The 27,270-nt window shown below is 50.5% G+C and overlaps 1 protein-coding gene across 3 annotated transcripts; it reads left to right on the forward strand.

The window, feature by feature from the left end:
- The first annotated feature begins 8,369 nt into the window (after window positions 1-8,369).
- FKBP8 (FKBP prolyl isomerase 8) lies at window positions 8,370-18,353 on the forward strand. Of its 3 annotated transcripts, none has more exons than XM_070461612.1 (9): window positions 8,370-8,464; window positions 9,837-10,150; window positions 13,003-13,172; window positions 13,252-13,340; window positions 13,635-13,855; window positions 14,637-14,809; window positions 16,714-16,791; window positions 17,289-17,420; window positions 17,832-18,353. In XM_070461612.1, the coding sequence occupies exons 2-9, from the start codon at window positions 9,862-9,864 to the stop codon at window positions 17,916-17,918; spliced, it is 1,239 nt and encodes a 412-aa protein (XP_070317713.1). In that variant the 5' UTR covers window positions 8,370-8,464; window positions 9,837-9,861; the 3' UTR covers window positions 17,919-18,353. The 3 variants fall into 3 exon arrangements, with proteins under 3 accessions (XP_070317713.1, XP_070317721.1, XP_020740155.2); XM_070461620.1 differs by lacking the exon at window positions 8,370-8,464 and adding an exon at window positions 8,471-8,568; XM_020884496.2 differs by lacking the exon at window positions 8,370-8,464 and having other exon boundaries at window positions 13,638-13,855.
- Window positions 18,354-27,270: the final 8,917 nt, after the last annotated feature.

Genomic DNA, 27,270 nt, shown 5'->3' on the forward strand with positions numbered 1-27,270 from the left:
CTCTTGAGCGTTGGTATGGACTGTACCATGCTTAGTTGCTTAGTCTTGTCTGACTCTTTGCAACCCCATGGACCATAGCCCGCCAGGCTCCTCTGTTCATGGGGATTCTCCAGGCAAGAACAGTGTAGTGGGTTGCTATGGCCTCCTCCAGGGGATCTTCCCAACCCAGGGATTGCAGGCAGATTCTTTACCATCTGAGCCACCAGGGAAGCCCTGGTGTGGACTAGGGGCAGACATATCTGGGAGAGATTAGCTATTACACTTGTTAAAAATTACCTCCTAATTAGTGCCACAGATGCAAAACTTCGGAACCAATTCAACCCCCAGTTCCCAATGACCCTACTAAGGTCATCATGGTAGAGGGGAAGGATTTACACCAAACCGTAGAGATGGAGACTGGATATGGGAAAACAAATGCCTGGTTGGAATGGATTAAATATTCTGTCCAAGCTTTAAACAAGAGCAGTTGTTACGCTTTGCTGCAGGTAGGCCAGAAGCCCAGGTGGTACCATTCCCACTTGGATGGACTTCAGACCCTATGGGCGTGGGATGAACGATATCCCTCTTTCAGGACAATACAGCCTGGGGCAATAAATCCTGCAAGACCTTGTCACTGTTGTTCCTGACTGTGGAAGGTTCCAACAGGCCCCCAAAAACTGTCTGACCCCCATTCCATGATGCTAATTACACCTCGTGCCTCTCTCTGTGGGGGGAGCAATTAGCATTCCTGGGCAATGTATCTGGGTGCAGAGAAAGCCAGTCCTTTGAGAGCAGCAATCCATCCGCATTGTTGATGACCCAGATGGATGTCTGGTGGTACTGTGGAGAACCACTGCTTGGGATTCTTCCGGCTGACTGGAGTGGAACTTGCACTTTAGTTCAATTGGCTGTCTGTTTCACTCTGGCATTTCTACCCCGACTCAACCCCAGTACAAACCAGACATAGACGCAAGAGAGATGTCACCAGGCGTGGTGGGTCATTTGATGCACATGTTTACATGGACTCAGAGTTCCCAGGGGTGCCCCTAATGAATTCAAGGCTAGAAACCAGTTATCAGAATTTGAATCAATATTATTCTAGTGGTCCACCATCAGTAAAAATGTGGATTGGATAAACTACATTTATTATAACCAGCAGAGTTTTGTCAGCTATCCTAGAGACACTGTCAAGTGTTAGCAGAATAATTAGACTCAACCAGTAAGATGACCAGCTGGGAGAACCGACTGCCTTAGACACGATCCTGGCAGAAAAGGGGGAGCATGTGTTATGACAGGAGGTCAGTGTTGCACTTTCATACCCAACACCACCACCCCTGATGGCCGAATAACAAGAGCCCTGCAAGGGCTGACCACCTTGGCTAATAAGTTGGCTAAAAACTCAGGGAAAATGATCCTTTCTCCAGTCTGATGGAACAATGGTTGGGGGGGGGGGCAAATGGAAAGGTATAATAATGATCTCTGTCCTGACCTCCCTAATTTTGTATTTGAAGGAATGGCCCTAATAGGATATTGTATGATCCCTTGTATTAGAGGTCTTCTGTTAAGATCAATAGAAACTGCCCTTACTAAACAGTCTGCAGAAACCCTATCAGAACAGTCTCTTACTATTAGACACATCAGAACATGAGAGCCATCTCATGCTAACTGAATTTGAAAGAGTAAAAAGGTATCATAAAAGAGGGGAAACTTGTAGGAATAATGTAATCTTGTCTATCAAAGAATTATCTTAGCTTCCTTCTTAGGAAACCCAGGCCATTTTGTAGTCTCTAAGTTCCTGTGCCTGAAGAATGATGGATGGAGGTTCATGACACTGTTACAGGAGGTGGTGATCAAAACCATCCCCAAGAAGAAGAAATGCAAAAAGGCAAAATGTTTGTCTGAGGAGGCCTTACAAATAGTTGAGAAGAGAAGCAAAAGGCAGAATAGAAAAGGAAAGATACACTTAGCTGAAGGCAGAGTTCCAAAGAACAGCAAGGAGAGATAAGAAAGCCTTCCTCAGTGATCAATGCAAAGAAATCGAGGAAAACAATAGACTGGGAAAAACTAGAGATATCGTCAAGAAAATTAGAGATACCAAGGGAATATTTCATGCCAAGATGGGCTCAATAAAGGACAGAAATGGTATGGACCTAACAGAATGAGAAGATATTAAGAGGAGGTGGCAAGAATACACAGAAGAACTGTACAAAAAAAGACCTTAATGACCCAGATAACCACGATGGTGTGATCACTCACCTAGAGCCAGACATCGTGGACTGCTAAGTCAAGTGGGCCCTAAGGAAGCATCACTGTGAGCAAAGCTCATGGAGGTGATAGAATTCCAGCTGAGCTATTTCAAATCCTAAAATATGATGCTGTGGAAGTGCTGCATTCAATATGCCAGCAAATTTGGAATACTCAGCAGTGGCCACAGGACTGGAAAAGGTCAGTTTTCATTCCAATCCCAAAGAAAGGCAATGCCAAAGAATGCTCAAACTACCGCACAATTGCTCTCATCTCACATGCTAGCAAAGTAATGCTCAAAATTCTCCAAGCCAGGCTTCAACAGTACATGACCCAAGAAATTCCAGATGTTCAAGTTGGATTTAGAAAAGGCAGAGGAACCAGAGATCAAATTGCCTACATCCACTGGATCATAGAAAAGCAAGAGAATTCCAGAAAAGCATCTACTTCTGCTTCATCAACTACACTAAAGCCTTTGACTGTGTGGATCACAATAAACTGTGGAAAACTCTTACAGATGGGAATACCAGACCAACTTACCTGCCTCCTGAGAAACTTGTATTCAGGTCAAGAAGCAACAGTTAGAACCAGACATGGGACAACAGACTGGTTCCAAATTGGGAAAGGAGTGCGTCAAGGCTGTATATTGTCACCCTGTTTATTTAACTTACGTGCAGAGTACATTATTCGAAATGCCAGGCTGGATAAAGCACAAGCTGGAATCAAGATTGCCAGGAGAAACATCAATAACTTAAGATATGCAGATGACACCACCCTTATGGCAGAAAGAGAAGAAGAACTAAAGAGCCACTGATTTTGTTGGAATAACTATGATTATGGACTTCTTTAATATTTTCTCACATTTAGACCAAAGTTAAGCCACTTGGGCAAGAACCCCACAAAAGTGACATAGCATCCTTCTCAATGCATCCTATATCAGGAGGCACTGGGATGTTGCTATGTCTCATTGTTGGTGATGTTGACTTCGATTACTTACTTAAGGCAGTATCTTCTTATTTCTCAACTGTTAAGTAACTATTTTTTGCAATTAATAAGTATCCTGTGGGGGGATACTTAAGAGACCATATGAATACCCTTGGCTTTTTAGTTGTTTTTTGTTGTTGTTTTGTTTTTAACATATTTTTTACCTTTTAGTTTTAGCAGTCATCCATCGCTCCTGGCAGCAATAATTATTACCATGGTTGTTTGCATAAAGGTGCCTTTTAATGTAATTCTATTGTAAACAAGAGCTGTCCATTCTTCTCAACTATGTATTTATTCAAGTATTTATATCACCATGAAGTCATGAGTATTTATTTTGTGGCTTAAAATTAATTTCTATATTATTTATTTTGCTGCCCCTTTAAGTTAGTTCCTGTGTCCGTTTAATATGTTTCAGTGTTTCTGTGAGTAATTCCTTACTTTTGGCACCACAAGATTTTCTGTGCTTACTTTGGAATATCCCTGCTATCAGTCTTTTCTCCAAGGAGCCTGGTTCCTTTTCTTGGAAAATGGTATTTAGACACCAAGATCTAGGTGCTGGGTGTGCTCACTGCTACCCAGGTGGTATTGCTTAGAAACTCTCTCATCAGTCAGAGTTAGGAAATACATGTATGTCTAAAAACCCATGCATACACACATCTATTTTTAGTTCTATTATCTGTCCCCTTGTGTCTATACCAAAAACCATGATTTATACTGAGATAGGATGCATTCTTAAGTTAGATAACCCAAGTTAAACACATGAAAGAGTAGAGCAAATAGAAATTGCTAGATAAGTGTTGTTGTTTAGTCACTACATGGTGTCTGACTCTTTTGCAACCCCATAGATTGTAGCCCATCAAGCCCCTCTGTCCATGGAATTTCCCAGGCAAGGATACTAGAGTGAGTTGTCATTTCCTTCTCCAGGGGATCTTCCCAACCTGGGGATCAAACCCATGTCTCCTGCATTGGCAGGTGGATTCTTTACTCTGAGCTACCAGGGAAGCACTAGGTAAGTGTTAGCAAGTATCATTAGTTATTGAGGTCTTATCATGTGATGCTCTGTATTACATGTCTAATTTTTCAGGGTCTCAATTTGTTAACTGTGAGTCTAGGTAACAGCATCTGTCTCTTATGGTTGCTAAGAGCTTGAGAGATACACACATGCCTTTGGGCACATGGAATACTCTTTGAGGGCCCAAGAAATGGACATATCTGAGTTAAAATTCCAGCTGTCACATCCTAGCTGACTGTCCTTGAGCAAGTGGTTTAACCTTATGAATCCTGCAGGATTAATTCCTTATAACACTTGGCCCATTTTAAGCCCTTGATAAACTGAGGGCTATCTGTGGGTAAACTGTATTATTACTCCCATGCCCTCCTGCCTTCATTCATTGAAAAGTTAATGCTGATGAGGATTTTTATACATTCTTATAGTTCAACCAACAAGTTAAAAAATTATTTAGTAAACTCTAGCCACCCTTTCAGGGTTTGGCCTGTATTCTGAGGATCCAGAAAATACTCAGTCCCTGCCTAGCCTTGGATAATGAAGCAGAGTCCAACACGGACACTCCCAGCCCTGAAGGAAACAGTGTTGGGCTAGAGGGAGGAGAGACTGAAGGCTGGAGGAACCTGAAGAATTGGGTATGAAGACTTTTCAAGGCCAGGAAGCAGGTACATCTGGATGGAGTTTTTTTTTTTTTTTTTTTTTTTACGAAATGGAAGCTTTGGGACTTCTCTGTGGTCCTGTGGCTAAGACTCCGTGCTCCCAATGCAGGGGGTCCGGGTTAGATCCCTGGTCAGAGAACTAGATTCTGCATGCTGCAACTAAGACCCAGTGTAGCCAAATAAATAAATATTAAAAAAAAAGAAAGAGCAGCTTTAATGCGCATGTTTTGTACAGAATAAGAAGAAAAAGGACGCAGACTCTTCAGGAATCTTCTCCTGATTTCCTAGCTGGGGTCTCAAAAAGCCCATTTCCAAGCATCTTTGTGGGATAGATCTTGGGGGTTGGGGAAGTCAGTATGCAGGTTCTCCAGATGCAGGGGCCTATGTGGGGGACACTGATGGTCCAAGATGGTGAGCCCTGCTTCCAAGCGTGTGCTCACTGCTGTGTCCCATAGGGAGCCTGGTGGCCAGAGCAGCTCTGCCAAGTCTTAGCTACAGTGCATCGAATCTTCAATCTTCGGTGCAGCATGCAAAATCTTAGTTGCAGCATGTATAATCTTAGTTGCGGCATGCAAACTCTTCGTTGTGGCATGTGGGATTTAGTTCCCCAACCAGGAGTTGAACACAGGCCCCCTGCGTTCGGAATGTGGAGTCTTAGCCACTGGACCACCTGGGAAGTTCCTTGGATGGAGTTTTGAGGTAGGATTAGGAGTTTTCTGGGTGCTGACAATCATTCAGGGCTGAAGGGATCACAGGAACAAAGACAGGATGGTGTGAAAGCATGTAGTGTGGTTTGGATCTTTTACAAACATTGGAACCTCATGAGCCAGACAGCAGTCAGTGCTGAGAAGAGTCTGGGTGATGGCTGCTGGGAAAAGTAGAACCATGACTCTGTCTGCAGGCTGTAGCAGAAGAGGCCCAGACTGCAGAAACTTTTCAGTGGGTCTCTTGGGCTTTTTTGGAGGCCAGGAAACATTTATAAGGGTCCTGGAAGGGTGGGGGCTGCACATTGAGGCCAAAAGGGACTTGGCTGGCTCCAAAGGTTTTGTGCACAGTGGAGTAGAGGTGAGAAAATGTTTTCCTCTTTTGTGCATTTGAGAGAGAGGGTGGGAAGGAGTGGGAATGCCCAGTCAGCCGAGCGATGGTGACATTGGTTGGGGAAACCTAAGGCTGGGGACAGGAAACCTTTCTCCTACATTTTCCAGTTTTATTTCCTGCACAGCACTCATCAAAGCTGCAATTAGATATTTATCTGCTTTATTGTTTGTGCAATATCCAGCTGCCTGGCTAGAAGAGAAGTTCAAAGGGTATAAAAGACCTGGCCCATCTTATCCTTCATTAATCTGTGCCTCAGTTTTCCTCTCTGTAAAGTGAGGATAAGAGTCTTACTAAAACATTCACATCCAATCCTAGAGAAGACAAGAGAGAGAAAAATTAGGTGGCAAAAAACACATAAAAAGGCAGATTTAAGTCTAAATATGTCTATAATTACATTAAATGTAAACAGACCAAATGCCCTAGTTAAAAGGCAAGGATGGGCAGACCGAATCAAAAAGCAACCCCCCCCCCCCCAAAAAAAGCAAAACCCAGTTCTTTGCTGCTTACAAGGGGCACATGAATAACACAAGGATACATAAAGGTGGAAGGGAATGGAGCATTTAAAACATGCACCAATGGAGAATAGGTGTGTGATTTTTATACCAAAGTCCACTCTAAGGCAAGAAGCATAAAGAGGGGCATGTCATAATAATAAAAAGCTCAGTTCACTGGGAGAATATGACAATTGCAGCTCTATGCACAGCCAATGACGTGGCTTCCAAATATCAGAGTATTTGTCTCACAAGGCTGATGTGAGGATTAAGTACCCGTAAAGTGTTGGCCTACATCTCTGACACTTGTCAGTCACTATTTTATTACCATTATTGTTGATGTTGTTACTTTATATTTGTTCATTTTAATTGTTTTTGTACTATTGTTTACTATAGTTCCTTCTGCCCCTATAACAGGGGTGGGACTGGTTGGGTAAGTGACTCCATTATGCAGATGAAACAGATTCAGAGATGAGCAGAAATTAATCCAAGTCCCTCAGAACCAGGACTGGCCCAAAGTTTACTTGCTATTCCTTCCCAGGCAATTTCACATAATCCTGGTACCTTACCGCCGCTTCTGACAGGCCAGCCTTCCTTCCTTTCACAGTGATTTCCCGGGACACCTCTCCCTGTTTTGTGCAAGGCACAATCACTATGTAGGTCTCAGGACTAAAACGATGAGAAACAACATATTCTTCCCAGATTTGGAGGGTCTTCCAATCTACTGGGAGAGGCAGAAGTCTACTGGGAGAGGCAGAAGTCAACTGATGGCACAGACAGAAGTGAATCACCTATGAAGTATATCAAGACTGCACCAAACAAAACACCTAGTCTTGCCTTGGGGAGGTCAGGGAGGGCTTCCAGTAGGAGGGGACCTCAGAGCTCCTATCTGACAAATTATCTCCAAAAGCGAGTTACCTCCCACAATGTTAGCTACCTCCAAAAGCCAGAGTTTCATTTATTCATTAATTCATTCAGTTACTCATTCATCTATTGAACTCCCATAGACCCTAAGCATCATTCAAGGAGGTGGTAAGGATAAAACAGGCAAAATTCTTTCCAGAATGGAGAAGAGCTGGGGGAAGCCAAAGAATTAGCAAAATCATTCTGGAAGGGGGTAACTGCCGGGAAGAAAAAAAAAAATACAGTGAAGGAGGAGTAAGTGCCCTCCTTTCAAAACAGGAGCCATAAAAACCCTTCTAATCAAAGCTGCCACCTTCTCCTTGGGGCCATGGATACCTTATCATACTCCAGCAGGGGAGGAAGGGAGGCGGGATTCCTCCCAGTGGCCCTGCTCTTTGAGCAGTTAACCTAGCCATTATGGAGTTCCTCCGGTTTGCACCCGGCAACCTTCCCGGGATTAGACAGACCACGTTGCGCCGAGGGGTGGGGTGGGGTGGGGGAGGGGTATCAAGGTTCCGTGTGCCCTTGGGCACGTCGCTCTTCCTCGGAGCCTGTGATCCACAGAAGTAACTAGGGATTCAGGGTGGGTTATCCAGCAGTCTCAGAACCGCCCTGACCCGCAAACCTGAGTTCCTTAAGAAAGTACCATTTAATGCTGTCCTCCCAATATCCCTCAAGGTGAGAGTGCGTCGATAGAGGTGTTTATCCCCATTTCGCAGATGAGCCGAATGTCAGACAAGCGGTTTGTCTGGCCAGGCTGCTCGGTACTTACCTGTGAACTGACTAGGATCTACAGTACCCCCACCCTTACCCCGGCTCCCGCCCCCGCTCTCCCCCCCGCCCCCGCCCCCGTTCGGGGGTGGCGCGGCGGCCTCTGCCCCTTTAAGAAGGCCCCGCTGATACAAGCAGGAAGGGGGCGGTGCCTGTGCCGGAGATAGATGTGCGCGCAGACCAATGGACGCTGTAGTCACTGCGGCGGCGTCCAATGGCTGCGGTGAGGGCGGGGCTGGGCGCCAGAGCCTGGTTCCCGAGGCGCGGCGGCCGCGGCTGGGGGCGGGGAGGGGGGCGCAGGACCCCAGGCTGGGGTCCCGGAGCCGGAGGCACGTGTCCCGGGGCGCCAGCGGGGCCGCGTCGGCCCGAAGCACTGCCCGGGCCTGGGCTAGTCCGGGGCCCGGCGCGGCGGGGGCTGCGACTGCTAGGCGGGGTGAAGGGCCGCGGGGGAGGCGAGCCGGGGGGCGCGGGGGGTCGGAGTGCCGGAGGGGGTGCTACCTGGTGGGGGCGACCAGGAGTGGGGGCCACGGAGGGTCAAGGGCAGCGGGTGGGGGCGCTGCCGGCTGAGTCGTACAGGGCCGGGGGTGCCCGAGGGTTGCGGGGGGTCGGGAGCCCCAGACTGGTGGCGTCAAATAGGCGTGGGGCGTTGGGGATTGGGGTGGGAGGTTGATGGAGGGCCAGGCCGGGGCAGGGGGCGTCTGGAGAGCGTAGGGTGTTATGGGATTGGGAAGGGGGCGTCTGGGGAGATCAAAGTGTTTAGGGGCGACAGACCAGCTGTGGGGGAAGCTGGTCCGGGCTGGGGGCGGTGGTTGGGGTGGGGGGAGGGCTATTTATGCGAGCGCAGGGGATTGTGGGGGTTGGGGCTGGGAGGGTCTCAGGAAGGAGCAGGCAGGTGAGAGTTAGGGAGGAGATGCTGTGGGGTTAGAATGACGGCTTTATCACCTCCAGAGCTTGGGGCCTAGGTTAGGGGGTCAGTTCTTGATGGTCCAGGGAAGAAGCTGTGGGGTTCTCGACCACTTCTGTAAGGGAGAGGCTACTTCGAAGGTGGTCAGAAGGCCTGAGGAGAGGAGAAGGGGCTCCTAGGGAATGGTTTGGGCCAAGGTCCCTGGTGTTGGGGGGGGGGGTGGTATTAGGTTCAGGAAGGTATTGCGAAGGAATGCCTTGGGGTTTCTGGGAGGCTTCCCTTAGGAGATGGGACAACTGAAGGTGGGGAGCCCTGGTAAAGATTCACTTTATTTTTCTCTTGGGCTCTAAAAATGGCCTCCCCAAGATCTCAGGGGTTGTCCCCGGGAAAAAAAATCCCAGCACCCACTCTGGGCAGATAAAAGCCCCAGGTTCCAAATCCTGCATCCTGTGGTTGGCTTGCTCTGTGACCTTGGGCAAATGGCTTTGCCACTCTGGGCCTCAATTTCCTTTTCTGCAAGGGGATATTCTCTACTTCCCAAGGTGTTTATAAAGATTAAATAATAATTAACTCTAATAATAGCTACTGCTGTTTGAACCTGATGCCAGGGTTCGGTGAGTGGGTTGTTAAGTCCTTGGAACAAACTGGGATTGTTGCTCTACCCACTGTGCAGATGAGGAAACTAAGGCCTGGAGCCCCTGAGTCACACAGCAAGTGATGGGCACTGTGGGGAATGGAGGCAGAGGAGATTTGAGGGGTGTGGTGGGATTCTTACCCCCATCCATTCCCCCCACCAGGGCCAATTCCCATCCCCCCAGCAGCATGGCATCCTGTGCTGAGCCCTCTGCTGCAGACCCTGAGCCCACTGCTCCGCCACCTGCTGGGGTCCCACCACTTGAGGACTTCGAGGTGCTGGACGGGGTGGAAGATGCTGAGGGCGAGGAGGAGGAAGAAGAGGAGGACCTGAGTGAGCTGCCGCCACTTGAGGATGTGGGGCAGCCCCCACTGGAGGAGGCTGAGCAGCCCGGGGCCCTGGCCCGAGAGTTCCTGGCCGCCATGGAGCCCGAGCCTGAACCTGCCCCGGCCCCCGACGAGTGGCTGGACATCCTGGGTAAGGAGCAGGGGTGGCTCGGGTTGACCCATGGCGCCCAGACAGCTCAGGTTCAAGAGTGACCTTGGCCTAGGCCTTCTCCTCTCCTGAGCCTTGTTTTCCTGTCTCTGTCATGAAGGAGATTGGAAGTAAAACGTGGTAACCACGGTGATCACTAGCCACAGGCAATTGCTTGAGACACTTCATGTTTATGAGCCCTTTTCTTGTCTTTCTCTCTCTGTCACACACACACACATATGACTTGCTTTCTCAGAGCTGCTCACAGGACTCAGAGACGCTGAATCACCTGCTCAGAGCTACACAGAGTTCTCAACCCCCATTCCTTTTCTTGGCACTTGTCTGACCAGTGCCTGACCCCCGCCCCCGAACTGTGTCCTAAGGTCAAATAGATTTGTGGAACATCCCATTTGTGGTCTTCATGAGTGTGCTCAGTGTTCAGAAAAGTCCTGGAAGAGAAACTAGGAGAACCCATATGTGCCGCACCCTCCACCATGTACTCCATCACAGCAACTCTGGAAGATAAACATAGTACTCCTAGTTCTGATATTTAATACACTAAATAACGCTAATGTCCACACAAATAATAGCACATCCTTACTATCACCGTTGATGCTAAATAGTATCAAATGATATGGACACTGGTAAAACCAAATTGGTACTGATTTCATCTCCACTACAGATACGGACTTTACTATGCCTAAAAAAAAAACAAACACCAGGTGATGTTTACTAAGCAGTGGTTCTTGCCAGGCCTGTGCATCCTCTAATTTTATCCCCACAGCAACCCTGTGATGTAATTCCTATTATATCCCTGTTTGACAGTTAGGGAAACAGGCTCAGAGAGGTGAAGGCATTTGTCCAAGGTTGAACAGCCCCCTTGGCTCTATTAAAGTTTGGGAAGTTCTTCTCTACTGATGTGAAGAACTGCCCTGCTCCCTGTGTGAGCATGAGGATAGCTCTGTTTGTTTATATTTGAGCCAACCACTCTCTGAGGCCAGAATCCAGGCTTCTAGACAAGGAAACTGAGGCCTTGAGAGAGGCTGTGATTTACCCAGAGTTTCCCTGGCAAGAGACAACGCCTAGCTGAGATCCTACCAACATATCCACTGTTAGTGTCCAGAAACCTCAAGACACAGGATCCCTCGGCATCCACTAGATAAGTGATTCTGAAACGATGCAGGAGCAGGTTGGGGGGCACTGCAGAAATTTGGAACACTCTAGAACATTCCACAATATGAACAGATCTCCCTGCCCGTTATCTTTAGACGAGGGTCTGCTCAGACTCATGGCAGTGTTTTCCAGGCCTGGGGACTGTTAGAGAATATAGGTACTTCTTGTACACTGCGTGGCTGCAGATGACGCCAGTCTCTTGTGCCCCATAGGTATAAGCCCTCCATCACCCCAGCAGTTGTAATGGGATGACAGCGGGTGTCATCGTTGGGGGTCTCCTTGAGTGGATTTGTGAGGGCGTGGGGCCTTGTGCCTGGTACTCAGTAGGTGTTGGCTGTGGTCATCTGGCCATCCCCCAAATTTTTGGGGGTATGGGGAGGAACATAGTGGTCTCCTTGGTGACTGGAGGGGGGAATTAGGGGTTACTTTTGCTTTTAGGTCTTTCCGTGTGATGTGGTGCTTTAGTCAGACACACTCCTGGCATCACAGGTACTCTACTAACAAGCAGGTTACTCACTGGGTGTCACCAGGAGAAGCCCCAGCCACCCCACTTAATGGCTGGCTAAACTGAGATCCAGATGTCTCAGGGCTGAGATTGGAACCAAAGGACAGAGGACAGGGTAGCACCCCAGAGTCTCTTTTCTGCCTTGATTGTGATAGGCAGGATGGTTTTTCTCAGCGCTTTGCCCTCACTGAGCCGAGATTTTTCTTCTTCTCTTCTTTTGGCCACTTGTGGGATCCCAGTTCTCTGACGAGGGATTGAACCTGGGCCCCAGCAGTGAAAGCTCAGAATCCTAACCATTAGGCCACCAGGGAACTCCATTTTCTTTTTAAAAATTATTTTTAATTTAACAATTAACTAGATTTGTTTTTATACAGAAGTTTTCTTTTTAATTAATTTGGTTTTGGCTGTGCGGGGTCTTCATTGCTGCTCCGGCTTTACTCTAGTTTTGGCGAGCAGGGGCCGCTCTCCCGTTTTAGTGTGCAGGCTTCTCGTTGCTCTGGCTTCTCTTGTCGCTGAGCACAGGCTGCAGGGGTTGCAGCTCCCGGGCTCTAGTGCACAGGCTGAATAGGTGTGGCGCACCGGCTTATGTGCTTCGTGGCATGTGGGATCTTCCCAGATCAGGGATTGAGCCTGTGTTTCCTGCATTGGCAGGTGGATTCTTTACCACTGAGCCACCAGGGAAGCCTCACGTATTCATTCTTCATTTTTGGCTGTGCCCGAGTTTCACTGCTGTGCACAGATCCTTCTCTGTCCTGAAGTGTGAGCTTCTCTAGTTGTGGGGAGCAGGCTCAGCAGTGGCAGTCCACGGGCTTAGTTGCCCTGCAGCATGTAGGATCTTTGCTCCCCAACCAGGGATCAATCCCTGCATTGGAAGGTGGATTCTTAACCACTGGACCTCCAGGGATGTCCGCCCGCCTTGATTTTCTTAAGATAACAGACCAGCCAGCTTTCACTGAGCCCATCCCGGGGCCACTATCGTCAGTCCCCAAATCAGTACTTTCATGCCCAGTGTCCAGCCGGGGACACTGGGGCCCAGAGGCGTGGGGTCACCTGCCCAAGCAGTGGGAGAGGGGTCACTGAAAACTCAGCTGTGCCCTGGTGCTCTGCCACCCGCCGGAGAGGCAGCCACCTGTCCGGGCCGCTCTGGGACAGGCTGTCTGCTCCCTCCCCTTGGCAGGGAATGGGCTGCTGAGGAAGAAGACGCTGGTCCCAGGCCCACCGGGCTCCAGCCGCCCGACCAAGGGCCAGGTGGTCACGGTCCAGCTGCAGACCTCGCTGGAGAACGGCACGCGGGTGCAGGAGGAGCCGGAGCTGACGTTCACCCTGGGCGACTGTGACGTCATCCAGGTGAGGACGGGGCGGGGCTGGGCGAGGGGGGCGTGGGGGTTGTGCAGCACTGCTCACGAGCTCTGGTTCCCTGCCCCAGGCCCTGGATCTCAGCGTCCCGCTCATGGACGTGGGGGAGACGGCCATGGTCACCGCTGACTCCAAGTACTGCTATGGCCCCCAGGGCAGGTGAGAGCCTGCTGCTCACGGGGGTCCCTGGGGGGGGGGGTCCCGAGAGGGTGGGACAGGCGGTCCCCGTCTCATCCTGTCTGCCTGCACCCTTCATAGAGAAGGAACCAGAGGCTCAGGAGCGGACCCCTGCCCCGGGTCACAGAGCTCGAGGGGAGCCAGGGTTAACTTGCCTGTGTTTTTCTGAGGAGGGGCTGACAGCCCTTTCCTGCCCGTTCTGAGCCAACCCAGCGTGCCTGGGGGTCCAGTCACGGTGGCCGCTGGGTCTGAGTGCTATCCCCACCCCACCCCCAGCAGGAGCCCATACATCCCCCCGCACGCAGCCCTGTGCCTGGAGGTGACTCTGAAGACGGCTGTGGACGGGCCTGACCTGGAGATGCTCACGGGGCAGGAGCGTGTGGCCCTGGCCAATCGGAAGCGGGAGTGTGGCAACGCTCACTATCAGCGGGCCGACTTCGTGCTGGCCGCCAACTCCTATGACCTCGCCATCAAGGCCATCACTTCCAGCGCCAAAGGTGACTGCCAGGTCGAATCCCAGCACCTCCCTGCGGAGCCATCCCCACTAGTGCTAGAAACTTCAAGCCACAGGGGGCCCCAGATTCAGAATGTTGTAAAAAATTCTAGAATCTGGGTAGATCTTCAAGTATGTCTAGCCTATAGGTATCACTGGTGGTGGCAACTCTTTTGCGGCCCCATAGACTGGCCCACGAGGTTCCTCTGTCCATGGAATTTCCTAGGCAAGAATACTGGAATGGGTTGCCATTTCCTTCTCCAGGGGATTTTCCCGAGCCAGGGATCAAACCTGCGTCTCCTGCTTGGCAGGCAGATTCTTACCACTGAGCTCCCTGGGTGACTAAGCCTCCTTAGGTCTCTCTAGACTTATATCCCAGGTCAGTGGAATGTTATGGAGTGCAGATAGATGCGGTTGACTGCAGACACTGCAATCCACGTGTCCCGTGATCAGGCCCTTGTTCACTTAGGCTCCATTTTGTAGACTCCTTGGGAGTGCCCTGAGGGTGGTGCTGGTCTTAGCCTGTGTTAGGATGGGAAAGCTGGGGCCTGAGAGGCCTGAGGTCCCCTCAAGGAGTAGGTGGTAGAGGTCCCACAGCACTGGGAGCTTGGGAACCCCATCTCCTGTCACCGGGACACTCAGAGGCCCTTCCCCCAGGCTCCTCCACTACTAGGTGTGGAGGGGTGGGCTTGGCCCGGGTCACTTAGTGCCTCTGCAGCTGGAAGGCTGCGGGGAGGGCTAGAGGCGTGCTCATAGCAGCTGTGGTTGAGCGCTGTCCCCCGCAGTGGATATGACGTTCGAGGAGGAGGAGCAGCTCTTGCAGCTGAAGGTGAAGTGTCTGAACAACCTGGCGGCCTCGCAGCTGAAGCTGGATCACTACCGCGCAGCGCTGCGCTCCTGCAGCCTTGTGCTGGAGCACCAGCCTGACAACATCAAGGCTCTCTTCCGCAAGGGCAAGGTGAGCTGCAGCTCGCGGGCTCCCAGTGGGCAGGCTGGCTCCCCCAGCCCAGGGCAGTGAGGCTGGTCTCCCACCCCAGGCTTGAGAAGGGCATAAGCATCATCCAGCCACGCTCTCCAGGGTGCAGATGGGAAAACTGAGGTTCAGATAGGTGCCAGGGTGTGGCTGGGGTCATAGCAGTTCCTGACTGAGGCCACGTTTGAACTGAGCCCTGGGTCTTAGGTTCCCTCTGATGCCCAGCACTGCCACCTGGCCCATCCGTAATTGTTCCTCACGTGTAACCCTTTGTGACTGCACTCTCCCTCAGTAAAAGCTGGGTTCTTCTCCTGAACTCCAAGGCTGTAAGCCATCTGGTCTCTCCCCCTGCCATCACCTTCCAGTCTGCTCTTGGTTGTTACCGGGGCTAGGTCTGCTGCTACCCCGGTGCCTTTGCATGGGCTGTTCACATCCTGTTCAGTCCCATGCGTCCTTCCCTCGTCTCCTCCAAGCCTTTGCTCTGATGTCAGCTCCTCAGGACGGCCTCCCGACAACCCCTCTGCCCTGTCTTCCTGTTTCCCGTGTCACTGTCAGCATCGGCACATGTCATGCCTCTTGTCCATGGCCCTTCTCAGAGGGTGGGGATTTTGTATGTCGTATGTCTGCGTGCTAAGTCACTTCAGTTACGTTTGACTCTTTGTGACCCTGTGGATATAACCCACCAGGCTACCCTGTCCTTGGGATTCTCCAGGCAAAAGAATACTGGAGTGGGTTGCTGTGCCTTCCTCCAAGGGATCTTCCTGACCTAGGGATTGAACCTGCATCTCCTGTGGCTCCTGCATTGCAGGCGGATTCTTTACTACTGAGCCACCGGGGAAGCCCTTTGTATTCTCATTCCCTGCTACATCTTAGCCCTGCAAATAGAGCCAGGCGCACACAGCTGCTGAGTCAGTGCAGGTGGAGCACAGGGGGACTTGGCCTGAGTGGACCTGAGCTCAGGTCCACTGTCTCTGTCCACTGCTTTTGCCCCTGCCTCCGTTCATTCTCTGCTGGGAGAGGGGGTGCCTTTAGCATTTTTTAGCAGTAAACTGAGGAAACTAAGGTATAAGCAAATGCTGGGTCATTTAGTGTGTTTGTCAGAGACCTGAGCAGGCCAGCCAGCGTTTTTAAAGTACTTTCTGGGTATAGAAACATTAAGGAGAGAAAAGATGCTGTCCCTGTTTTTCGGGGTTTAGAAAGAATTCTCTTGTGGGAAATGAGACTGTCTGTTCTTATAGCCTCACACCTGTTTGGGTCTGCTGGTCAAAGGTAATGGAAACCCACTCAGATTCAAGCAGGAGGAATTGATGGCTTGTGGACCTGCCAAGTTTCAGGCCTAGATGGCTTCAGTCACGGCTGGATCCAGGTGTTTAGCAGTGTTGTGGAGTTAACTGTGTCCGTCTGCTGTGTTCATTTCTCAGGCACACGCCTCTCTCAAGATGCTCCCTCCTGCTATGCCAAAAGTGCCAGGCCTCCATTCTTTCTGCTAAGCAACTGGCATCCCAGTGCTCCCAGCCTGGTTCTGGCTGGATCTCATTGGCTGGCTTGAGCCACATGCTTGGCTCTGAACCATTCGATGTGGCCAAAGCTTTGGCAGCATCCGGTGGCTTCTCGAGTCAGCCAAGGTGGTGAGGGAGGGGGAGAGACCAGTGCCTGGGCCACTTGCCCACGGTGAAACCAACATTCACGGGAAAGAACACCGAGTCTGGCCGCTGCTCGGGTAGTCGAGGGCTCCGGGGAGCAGTATGGGGTGACTGGAGCCCTGGGGCAGTTGCTGGAGATAGACTTGGAACTAGTCAAATGACTGGGAGCATGGCAGGGCTGGGTCTCTTGGAGGAGAACATGGCCCAGCTTGGGTCCAAGTGATAACTCCCCACTTGCTCCCGCAGGTGCTGGCCCAACAAGGCGAGTATAGTGAGGCCATCCCCATCTTGAGAGCAGCCCTGAAGCTGGAACCTTCCAACAAGGTGAGCAGAGCGGGGGCACCCTGAGACTTGCCATGCTGACCTGTCAGGAAGTTCTGCTTGTGGTCTGCCCCTTATCTTTCTTGCTGTGGCTCTCCCCTATAGTTTCTGTCTGGGCAGTAGCAGGGGGTATGTGACTGCAGGGCCCCAGCCTGCCTGCTGAGACCCTTTCTGACCCCTGCAGAGGCAGTCTGGGCGCTCACCCTCAGCAGGGGTTCCAGAGGTCAAGGGCACTGCCAGCCTGGCCAGCGTCAGTGTTTTCCGCTTCCTTCCCAGAAGATTTCTTCTTGGAAACTTTCTTCCGGCCACCCTTGCTCCACCCCATCTCCTGGCTCCCTCGAAGGATGCAGACAGCACCCCCTACTTTGCTAGCGCCCAGAGAGTAGTGGACAACTCCCATGTCCCAGTGGTTCCAGCCCCAGCAAGCCCCCGGGCCCAGGGAGGCAGGCTGCTAGCAACAGTGGTTGGCTTCTGCTCTTACCAATGCTCCTCTCTCACAGACGATCCATGCAGAGCTCTCGAAGCTGGTGAAGAAGCACGCGGCCCAGAGGAGCACGGAGACCGCCCTGTACCGGAAGATGCTGGGCAACCCCAGCCGGCTGCCTGCCAAGTGTCCTGGCAAGGGTGCCTGGGTGAGCAGGGGCCGGCGGGCGCAGGGAGGCTCCCAGAGGAGGGTTGTGTGCAGGGTACACCACGCAGAGGGAGTTGCTTCGTTGTGCAGACATCAGTGTCTTCCTGAACTGGGCCGTGCTGGATCATGCTGGGGACGTAGGCACAGAGAATCCCCAGCACTGTGTGATCAGAGCCAGAGCAGAAGATGCAACACAATCTGGAGGGCTCCTGCAGAGGGGAAGGGGAGGTGTACTAGAGGGGAGGCTTCGCTTGAGTTTTGGTGCAGGTGTAGGAATTTTCCAAGAGGCAGGAGAGGCATTTTCAGGCAGTGGTTTCCTGGGAGGCCCATTGGGACCGTAGTTGCTAGCTGAGGTGCAAACCATCTGTCTTGACCATTGTCTAGCCGCCTCCTCCCTCTCCTTTATCCACAGTCCATCCCGTGGAAGTGGCTGTTTGGGGCAACTGCTGTCGCCTTGGGGGGCGTGGCGCTCTCTGTGGTCATCGCTGCCAGGAACTGACCGCCCAGGTGGCCGCCATCCCCTCCATTCACCGTGGACCCCACCCTGTGCTCCCTAACTCCCCCAGGCTCCCTGTCCACTGCCCTAACTGGCCTAGCCCCCTCCTCTGGGGCGGGGGCAGTGAGGTTTGGGGGTCACGTGGCCCCGCGAGCAGGAGGGACTGAGCCCTACTGGAGGAAAGCGAGGCAGAGCCCGGGCCCCATGTCCAGCCTGGAGCAAGGGGGCTCTCATTGCTCCAGACCCAATTCTCACCCCACCCCTGGGGTGAGGTCCCAGCAGGGATCAGTCCCAGTGTCCTCTTCCCAACAGGCCTGGGGGCAGCCCTCCTCCTGCCTAGCCCCTTTCCAAGCTCCAGCCCCTCCTGCCCCGCCTGCTGCCCTCTGTCCAGGCCCCCTCCACCCACACAAAGTGAAATAAAAGCCTCCCACCCCGCTCCCTGCTTGTTCTGGAACCTTCTTTCAGCGTCACTTGGGGCTGAGCCGGAGGCCTTCTGTGCCCCGCCAGGGTCACAGAGGACGGTGGATGTGACCAGGCTGGGACTGGAGGGGGCTTGTCTGCTCTCGGGCCACAGCAGACCCTCTGTGCTGAGTGGGAAACAGACCTGGCCTGGCAGGGCCTTGTGCTCAGGGCGCCTGGTCAGACTCGGCGGGAGGTCACTGCTGCCTCATCTGCACCTGGGGACCCTGGTGGGAGCACAGCGGGGACCGTGCTGAGCCCTTAGTGACCGCGGAGGTCTGGGTGTGCAGCGGGCGGACGCACCGTGTCTGGGCCCTGGAGCAGGATGGAGCCTGGTGTCAAAGGCGATACAGGTGGGTGCTCAGCAGAGCAGGACCCTGCAGGGCCTCCAGGAGGGGTGGGGGTGATACCAGGAGCTGCGTCCCATCTCCTTTTCCTGACCACCCAGGGCTGTAGGAGCTTCTCCCCAAAACGCCACCCACCGTCCCAACCAGGACAGCCAGAGCCAGTGTTTGGCACCTTTGTCAACCTGAGTTCCTTCTTGCTGCTTTAGCCTGCCTCCAGGAGAGGAGAAATCTGAGGGAGACACACAGGTGTTTGGCTCATGCCCACCCCGTTGCTAGTGCTTCCCAGGTGGCGCTAGTGGTAAAGAACCCACCTGCCAGTGCAGGAGATGTGAAAGAAGCTGGTTTGATCCCTGGGTTCAGAAGATTCTCTGGAGGAGGAAATGGTAACCCACTCAAGTACTCTGGCTTAGAGAACCCCATGAACAGAGGAGCCCGGCGGGCTACAGTCCATAGGATCACAGAGTTGGACATGACTGCAGCAACTTACCACACCCCCGCTTACAGTCCAGAAGGAGAAGCCACTGGCCACAGCCACCCAGCAGAAGGTGGCCGTCAGGCCCTGAAACGCGATCTTTTCCCTGCCTGCTCCAGGCCCTCTCGGGGTCACCTGGATTACTCTCAGGGCACATCTGGCTGTGGCTTGGAACTGCTCTTACTCTCCACCATTCAGTCCCCTTCGGTTTCTACCTTGGCCTCCGACGGGAACGGGGTTCCATCGGAGGCGCTGGGGTGGGGACCGTGGGTTGGCCAGGCCTAGAAGGCCTGCATCTCAGGCAGCATACCCCCTCTGTGCTCAGTCTCCCTGATTTCAGGCTGGGAAGCTGGCCTGAGGGGGCGGCCAGGTGGACTGTGGGCTGGCCAGGCGACTTTCTGGCCTGGGTGTGAGGGTCATCACTGCTGCCTTTCCTGAGCACTGACTGTGCATCAGCACTGGCGTTAGTCCACTGCGGACCCGCAGCAGCCTTGTTCGGTGCCCATCTCTTCATCATATACTCTGGGGACAAGCCTTCTGTCAGGTGTATTGTGAATGTATTTCCCACTTTGTGTCTCACTTTTCATTTTCTTATTCATTTGGCTGCACCAGGTCTTAGTTGCAGCATGTAGGATCTCTTCCTTGTGGCATGCTAACTGTTGGTTGTGGCATGTGGGATCTAGTTCCCTGACCAGGAGTTGAACCTGGGTCTCCTGCATTGGGAGCATGGCAGTTTTAACCACTGGGCCCCCAGGGAAGTTCCTCACTTTTCATTTTCTGTTCATTCAAAGAATAGACATTTAAAATTTAATGCAGTCCAATTTGTCAATTTTTTTCCTTTCATTCCACATGCTTTTTGTCAATATTTGCTGAGCTGTTTATAGAGATTTTTTGGTTTTTCTTTTAAACCTGTTATGGCTTTAACTTTTACATTGAGATCCAGGAGCCACTTTGAGTTAACTTTTCTAAGTGGTGTGAGGTTGGGGGTTGAGGTTCATATTTTTCCACATAGCCATCCAGTTGGGCTTCCCAGTGGTGCAGTTGGTAACAAACCTGCCTGCCAACGCAGGAGATGCAAGAGATAAAGGTTTGATCCTTGGGTGGGGAAGATGCCTGGAGTAGGAAATGGCAACCCACTCCAGTATTCTTGGCTGGAAAATACCAGGGCAGAGGAGCCTGGCTGGCTACAGTTTATGGGGTCACAAAGAGCTGGACACAACTGAATTCGCACGCATATGTCCAGCTGTTGCAGAAACATCTGTGGGGAAGACTTTGTTTCCCCTAGTGAGTTACTATGACGGCTTTGTCAAATAGCAACTGAGGGACTTCCCTGGTGGTCCAGTGGCTAAGACTCTGCATTCCCAATGCAGGGGCCCAAGTTCTGTACCTAGTCAGGGAACTAGATCCCACAAGCTGCAACTGAGAGTTTGCATGCCACAACTAAAGATTCTGCATGCTGCAACTAAGACTGGAGCAGCCAAATAAATTAATATAAAAAAAAAAAAAAAGCAACTGACCACACACCTGTGAGTCTTTTCTGACCCTGCTCCATGCTGAGGGTCTCTGTGTCCCCTTGGCAGGTTTCACGTGTCCTGAAGAATAGCTTTTTAATGATGATGGAGTCAGGCTGGTCGTGCCTCCTTCCTTTGCCCCTCTTCTTCATGGTTGCTCTGGTTGTGCCCATTATGAGCCGAGCAGATGAAAGCTCAGAGAGGAGATGAATCCTGCCTAGGGTCCCACTATCTGGGAGTAACAGGCAGGATTTGGCCCAGGTCAACCTGCCTCCAGAGCCCATGCAGCTGTTTCTGCATCTTACTGCAGGTTAAGGCCAAGAGGTGAGAATAGGCCTTGAATGCCAGGGCCAGGTGGGGGCTTTAGTGTATCCATCCCCTGGGTCATTCCATCCTCAGTGGTGTGAACAGGGTGGTGGTAGGGAGCCAGAGGGGCAATGAAGCTACCCTAAAGGACACAGGAGGCCCTTGGGGGGTGTCAGACGGTGCTTGCTCCTGATTCAGGCACAGTATGTGCAAAGGTGTGCTGACTGGACAGTGTGTGCTGTGTTCAGAGATTGGATGGATGGATTTTTCTTTCATATCAAAACGTATACCCGTGCCTTCTGTGTACCCTGTCAGCCCAGCCCTTGCCCTCAGGGGTGCGACTTGGAGCTTTGTGTGGGAAAGCTCAGGTCTCCTGAGCACTTCAACAGGGTGACCTTTGCACGCCTCCATCTCACATCTTCCCTAAAGGACAACTTGAGTGCTGGCTGGGGTCAGCCAGTGTAGCATCATCAGTGTCTTCGAATGCCCATTCTCTATTTCTCCTCCTGGTGGAACTCACCTTTACTCCTTACCACACAAATGGGGCTAGTTCCCCACCAGCCTTGGGGCAACCCAGGCCTGACCAATCAGACCAGTCCAGCAGCCTGGCCACAGTGATTGGCTCCTGGGTGTCATGTGACTCACAGTGACCCAATCAAAGCCTTCCCTGGTACTTCTGCTGGAACCATGAGGGCTCTTAGAACCCCATCTGTAGAGCAGTAAAGAAGAAACTCTAAAGGCGTGGGTTGTGCAAACCCTGAACAAACCTTGCACATTTAAAGGACTGGCCCTTGACTGGCACCTGGGAAGTCATTTCTAGACTACTGGAATATCCTGACTGATAAGAGCATCAGCTTACCTGAGGCATGGGCCATGCCAAATAGTCCACAATAACAATATGATTTAGGATGAGGGGTCCTTTCCTGATGGTTCAGTGGTTAAGACACCATACTTCCAATCTGAAGGACACAGGTTCACTTCCTGGTCAGGGAACTAAGATCTCACATGCCATCTGCCCTCCCCACATCCCCCCCAAAAAGAGAGAAAAATAGGGTAGGGGCTTTTGGTCACATGGTATCAGCTCAGTCTCTGGATGGGTGATCAGCCATATCTGCATGAGTGACCCCTCCTCCTCCACAAAAACCCTGGACAAGGCTTGAGTGTGCTTCCCTGGATGGCAATATTCTGTGTGTGTTGTCACGATCGTTGCTGGGAAAATTAAGTGCTGTCTGCAACCAGAAGCTTGTGCCTGGTTTCTCTTGGTTTCTGCCTTATGCATCCTCTTCCTTTGCTGATCCTAGACTGTATCCTTTCATTGTGATTAACACAGCCACGAATATAAGAGCTTTTCTGAGTTCTGTCCATCCTTCTAGTGAATTACCAAACCTGACAGTGGTCTTAGGGATTCCTGACAACAGATGCCTTTGGCCTCCTCTCGAGAAGAGGTGTGAGTCTCCCTATTGCACAGATAAGCCCTGAGACCCCCAAAGGTGGACTTGCTGGCTCTGAAGCGGCCAGCTAAGAGAGCGGTGGAGCAGACTGCTTGCTGGCCACCCCACCAGGCAGAGGGGCCAGCTCCAAACAGAGTTCTCAGGGATCTTCATGTTCCTTCTGTTGCAAAACTGCTTGCTTCAAAATCCCCAAGGTCCATTTGCACTGACCTAGCAACTCAACTTTCAGGAAGCTGTGGGACAGATGTGCAGCAATGTGTCTCTAAGGGCTGTGTGTTGCAGAAATTAAGGCGTTCCTGAGATTTCTCATCCTGCATCATCCCTGGATGGGGAATGTGGTGTATCTCGGTCCCATGACTGTGTTGTCATTGGGCACGGTTGACCTTAAGATATGGGGATAATCTGGGTAGGCCTGACCCTGCTGGCTATAGAAGAGTCAGAGGGATTCAACACAAGGGAGGTTTCTATTACTGAGATGGAGGGGGCCACATGGCCAGTGCCTGAGATTGCCCCCCAGTGACAGCAAGAAGTAGGGACCTCAGTCCTACAACCACCAAAAAATGAGTTCTACCAACAACCTGAAGGAGCTTGGACACAGAGCCTTCTTCAGGTGAGCTTCTGGATGAGGACATAGCCCACCCAACACCCTGACTGCAGCTCATGGAACCCTGAGCAGAGAACCAGTTAAAAGATACCAGACTCAGGACTCAGAAACTATGAAATAACTGCTCCTTTTATTAAGCCACTTTATTATGCAGCAATAGGCAGCAATAGCTGACTAATATATATATTAGCAGTCACCAGCTAATGAATAGTGGGTGTTCATCCCAGTGTGGCTTAAAATTCCATGAACTGCAAACAACATAAATGTCTAAAGGAAAGGGATTATGTAGATAAACTCCTGTAAAACCATTAATAATGATCCCCATGTTAATGGCATCTTCTTTGGTCTAGGGCTATGCTCTTGGGTAAATGCTGTTATTATCCCTATTTTATGGATGAGCAAAGTGAGGAAAAGAGAGGGCAAGACACATTCAAGGTTCCATAGGGTGAGGGTCAGGCCAGGGTCACTGTTCCCATCACAGAACTAGAACATTTTCAGTGGACTTGCTACATGGACTATATGTTGAGTGACCACCCCAAGGTAATCAACTGGCTTCCAATTTTTTGGTGACCTACTTCTTCGAGGCTTTTGGAAAGCATGCAATGCCTAATGATTTTCTCCATTATTGTTTCCAGGGTCCTCTTGGGAGCCACTGGGGCAGTAAGTGTAAAATGGAGAAATAATTGTTGCCAAGCAGCACAGCCCAAAGTTGCAGTGTTCTTAATTCTTTTTAACTTCTCTAAGCCCTCAGTTTCCCCATCTGGCAAATGGGACCAAACCATGGAATCCACCCCAAAAGGCAGTTGTGTTACTGAAAACAGAGCCTGGTACATTTTAAGCATTCATCGTGGGGTGGTTGTTGTTAGTGATGTTGTCTGTTTCTCAGCTGAAACCACTTTCAGCTCCAGGAGGGGAAGTGCCTTTCCTAATGTCACACAGCAAGCTGGTCAGCACTCAGAGCTGGCTCCTCCCATGTTTTACTCGGTTCAGCAGTCTGGCTGTCTGTCCCCTCTCCATCCTCTAACTCCAGACCATCTGCTTCTCACTTGCCCTTCCTGCCCTTATGTGGCCCTTCTAGGGGCAGTGCAGCCCTGGCCTGCTCCCATATTTACCTGGCCTAGCCTCCAGATTAACAGTTGGGCACAGCAGTGGGCAAACTTGTCAGCATGTCTGAAGAGTGATGATGGAAAAAATTCTGGAAATGAACAATGGTGATGGTTGTACAACAATGTGAATTTCACTTATTGACACTGAACTGTATATTTTAAAATTATGAACTGATCCCAGATGAAGGGTGGAGGATCCCAGAACTTCGGCCCTGAACTCAGACAGGCTGGAGTTGGAATCCCTGTAGTAGTATTCATACACAGAGAACTATACATAAAAGATCTTCATGACCCAGATAACCACAATGATGTGATCACTCACCTAGAGCCAGACATCCTGGAATGTGAAGTCAAGCAGGCCTTAAGGAAGCATGACCACGAACAAAGCTAGTGCAGGTGATGGGATTCCAGTTGAGCTATTTCAAATCCTAAAAGATGATGCTGTGAAAGTGTTGCACTCAATATGCCAGCAAATTTGGACAACTCAGCAGTCGCCATAGGACTGGAAGAGGTTGGTTTTCATTCCAACCCCACAGAAAGGCAATGCCAAAGAATGCTCAAACTACCACACAATTGTGGTCATCTCACACACTAGCAAAGTAATGTGCAAATTCTCCAAGCCAGGATTCAACAGTACGTGACCCGAGAACTTCCAGATGTTCAAGCTGGATTTAGAAAAGGCAGAAGAACCAGAGATCAAATTGCCTACATCTGTTGGATTATCGAAAAAGCAAGAGAGTTCCAGAAAAACATCTACTTCTGCTTTGTTGACTATGCCAAAGCCTTTGACTGTGTCGATCACAATAAACTCTGGAAAATTCTGAAAGAGATGGGAATACCAGACCGCCTGACCTGCCTCCTGAGAAATCTGTATGCAGGTCAGGAAGCAACAGTTAGAACTGGACATGGAACAACAGACTGGTTCAAAATTGGGAAAGGGGTACATCAAGGCTGCATATTGTCACCCTGCTTATTTAACTTATATGCAGAATTACATACGTGAAATGCTGGGCTAGAAGCTGGAATCAAGATTGCCGGGAGAAATATCAATAACCTCAGATATGCAGATGACACCACTCTTATGGCAGAAAGTGAAGAACTAAAGAGCCTCTTGCTGAAAGTGAGAGGAGAGGGAAAAAGTTGGCTTAAAACTCAACATTCAGGGACTTTCTGGGTGGTCCAGAGGTTAAGAATCTGCCTTCCAGTGCTAGGGACGCAGTTTCGATCTCTGGTCGGAGAACCAAGATCCCACATGCCGCAGGGTGACTAAGCCCGGGTGTCCCAACTACTGAGCCACATGCTCTAGAGTTCCCAGGACGCAACAAGGGACCCCAAGTTGCTGCAACTAAGACCCGATGCAGCCAAGTAAAAAAATAAACTTAAAAAAAAAAAACTCAACATTCAGAAAACTAAGATCATGGTACCCAGTCCCATCACTTTATGGCAAATAGATGGGGAAACAGTGGAAACAGTGGCTGACTTAATTTTTCTGGGCTCCAAAATCACTGCAGATGGTGCCTGCGGCCATGAAATTAAAAGATGCTTGTTCCTTGGAAGGAAAGCTATGATCAACCTAGATAGCATATTAAAAAGCAGAGACATTACTTTGCCAACACAGGTCTGTCTAGTCACAGCTATGGTTTTTCCAGTGGTCATGTATGGATGTGAGAGTTGGACTATAAAGCGCTGAAGAATCGATGCTTTTGAACTGTGGTGTTGGAGAAGACTCTTGAGAGTCCCTTGGACTTCAAAGCTATCCAGCCAGTCCATCCTAAAGGAAATCAGTCCTGAATATTCATTGAAATGACTGACGCGGAAGCTGAAACTCCAATACTTTGGCCACCTGATATGAAGAACTGACCTTGATGCTGGGAAAGATTGAAGGCGGGAGAAGGGGACAACAGAGGGTGACATGGTTGGATGGCATCACTGACTCAATGGACTTGACTAGACGGACCTTTGTTGGCAAAGTAATGTCTCTGCTTTTTAATATGCTGTTTAGGTTGGTCATAACTTTCCTTCCAAGGAGTAAGCCTCTTTTAATTTCATGGCTGCAGTCACCATCTGCAGTGATTTTGGAGCCCAAAAAAATAACTTCTGTCACTGTTTCCCCATCTATTTGCCATGAAGTGATGGGACCGGATGCCATGATCTTAGTTTTCTGAATGTTGAGCTTTAAGCCAATTTTTTCACTTTCATCAAGAGGTTCTTTAGTTCTTCACTTTCTGTTAATAGGGTCGTGTCATTTGTGTATCTGAGGTTATTGATATTTCTCCTGGAAATCTTGATTCCAGCTTGGGGTTCATCCAGCCCAGCGTTTCTCATGATGTACTCTGCATATAAGTTAAATAGGCAGGGTGACAATATGCAGCCTTGATGTACCCCTTTCCCTATTTGGAACCAGTCTGTTGTTCCATGTCCAGTTCTAACTGTTGCTTCCTGACCTGCATACAGATTTCTCAGGAGGCAGGTCAGGCGGTCTGGTATTCCCAACTCTTTCAGAATTTTCCAGAGTTTATTGTGATCGACACAGTCAAAGGCTTTGGCATAGTCAATAAAGTAGAAATAGATGTTTTTCTGGAACTCTCTTGCTTTTTTGATCATCCAATGGATGTAGGCAATTTGATCTCTGGTTCTTCTGCCTTTTCTAAATCCAGCTTGAATATCTGGAAGCTCACAGTTCACATATTGTTGAAGCCTGGCTTGGAGAATTTTGAGCATTACTTTACTAGCATGTGAGATGAGTGCAATTTTGTGGTAGTTTGAACATCCTTTGGCATTGTCTTTCTTTGGAACTGGAATGAAAACAGACCTTTTCTAGTTCTGTGGCCACTGCTGAGTTGTCCAAATTTGCTGGCATATTGAGTGCAGCACTTTCACAGCAGCATCTTTCAGGATTTGAAATAGCTCAACTGGAATCCCATCACCTCCACTAGCTTGTTTGTAGTGATGCTTCCTAAGGCCCACTTGACTTCACATTCTAGGATGTCTGGCTCTGGGGGAGTGATCACACCATCGTGATTATCTGGGTTGTGAAGATCTTTTTTTACAGTTCTTCTGTGTATTCTTGCCACCTCTTCTTAATATCTTCTGCTTCTG

This window comes from Odocoileus virginianus, chromosome 3 (genome assembly GCF_023699985.2).
Source record: "Odocoileus virginianus isolate 20LAN1187 ecotype Illinois chromosome 3, Ovbor_1.2, whole genome shotgun sequence".
Classification (NCBI taxonomy): Eukaryota; Metazoa; Chordata; class Mammalia; order Artiodactyla; family Cervidae; genus Odocoileus; species Odocoileus virginianus.

Bases quoted from the DNA above. Each gene is read 5' to 3' on its own strand.
- FKBP8 (XM_070461612.1), top strand. From the start codon at position 9,862: ATGGCATCCTGTGCTGAGCCCTCTGCTGCAGACCCTGAGCCCACTGCT. The intron at 10,151-13,002 runs GTAAGGAGCAGG...TCCCCTTGGCAG, and splicing joins CGAGTGGCTGGACATCCTGG to GGAATGGGCTGCTGAGGAAG. The intron at 13,341-13,634 runs GTGAGAGCCTGC...CCCCACCCCCAG, and splicing joins TGCTATGGCCCCCAGGGCAG to CAGGAGCCCATACATCCCCC.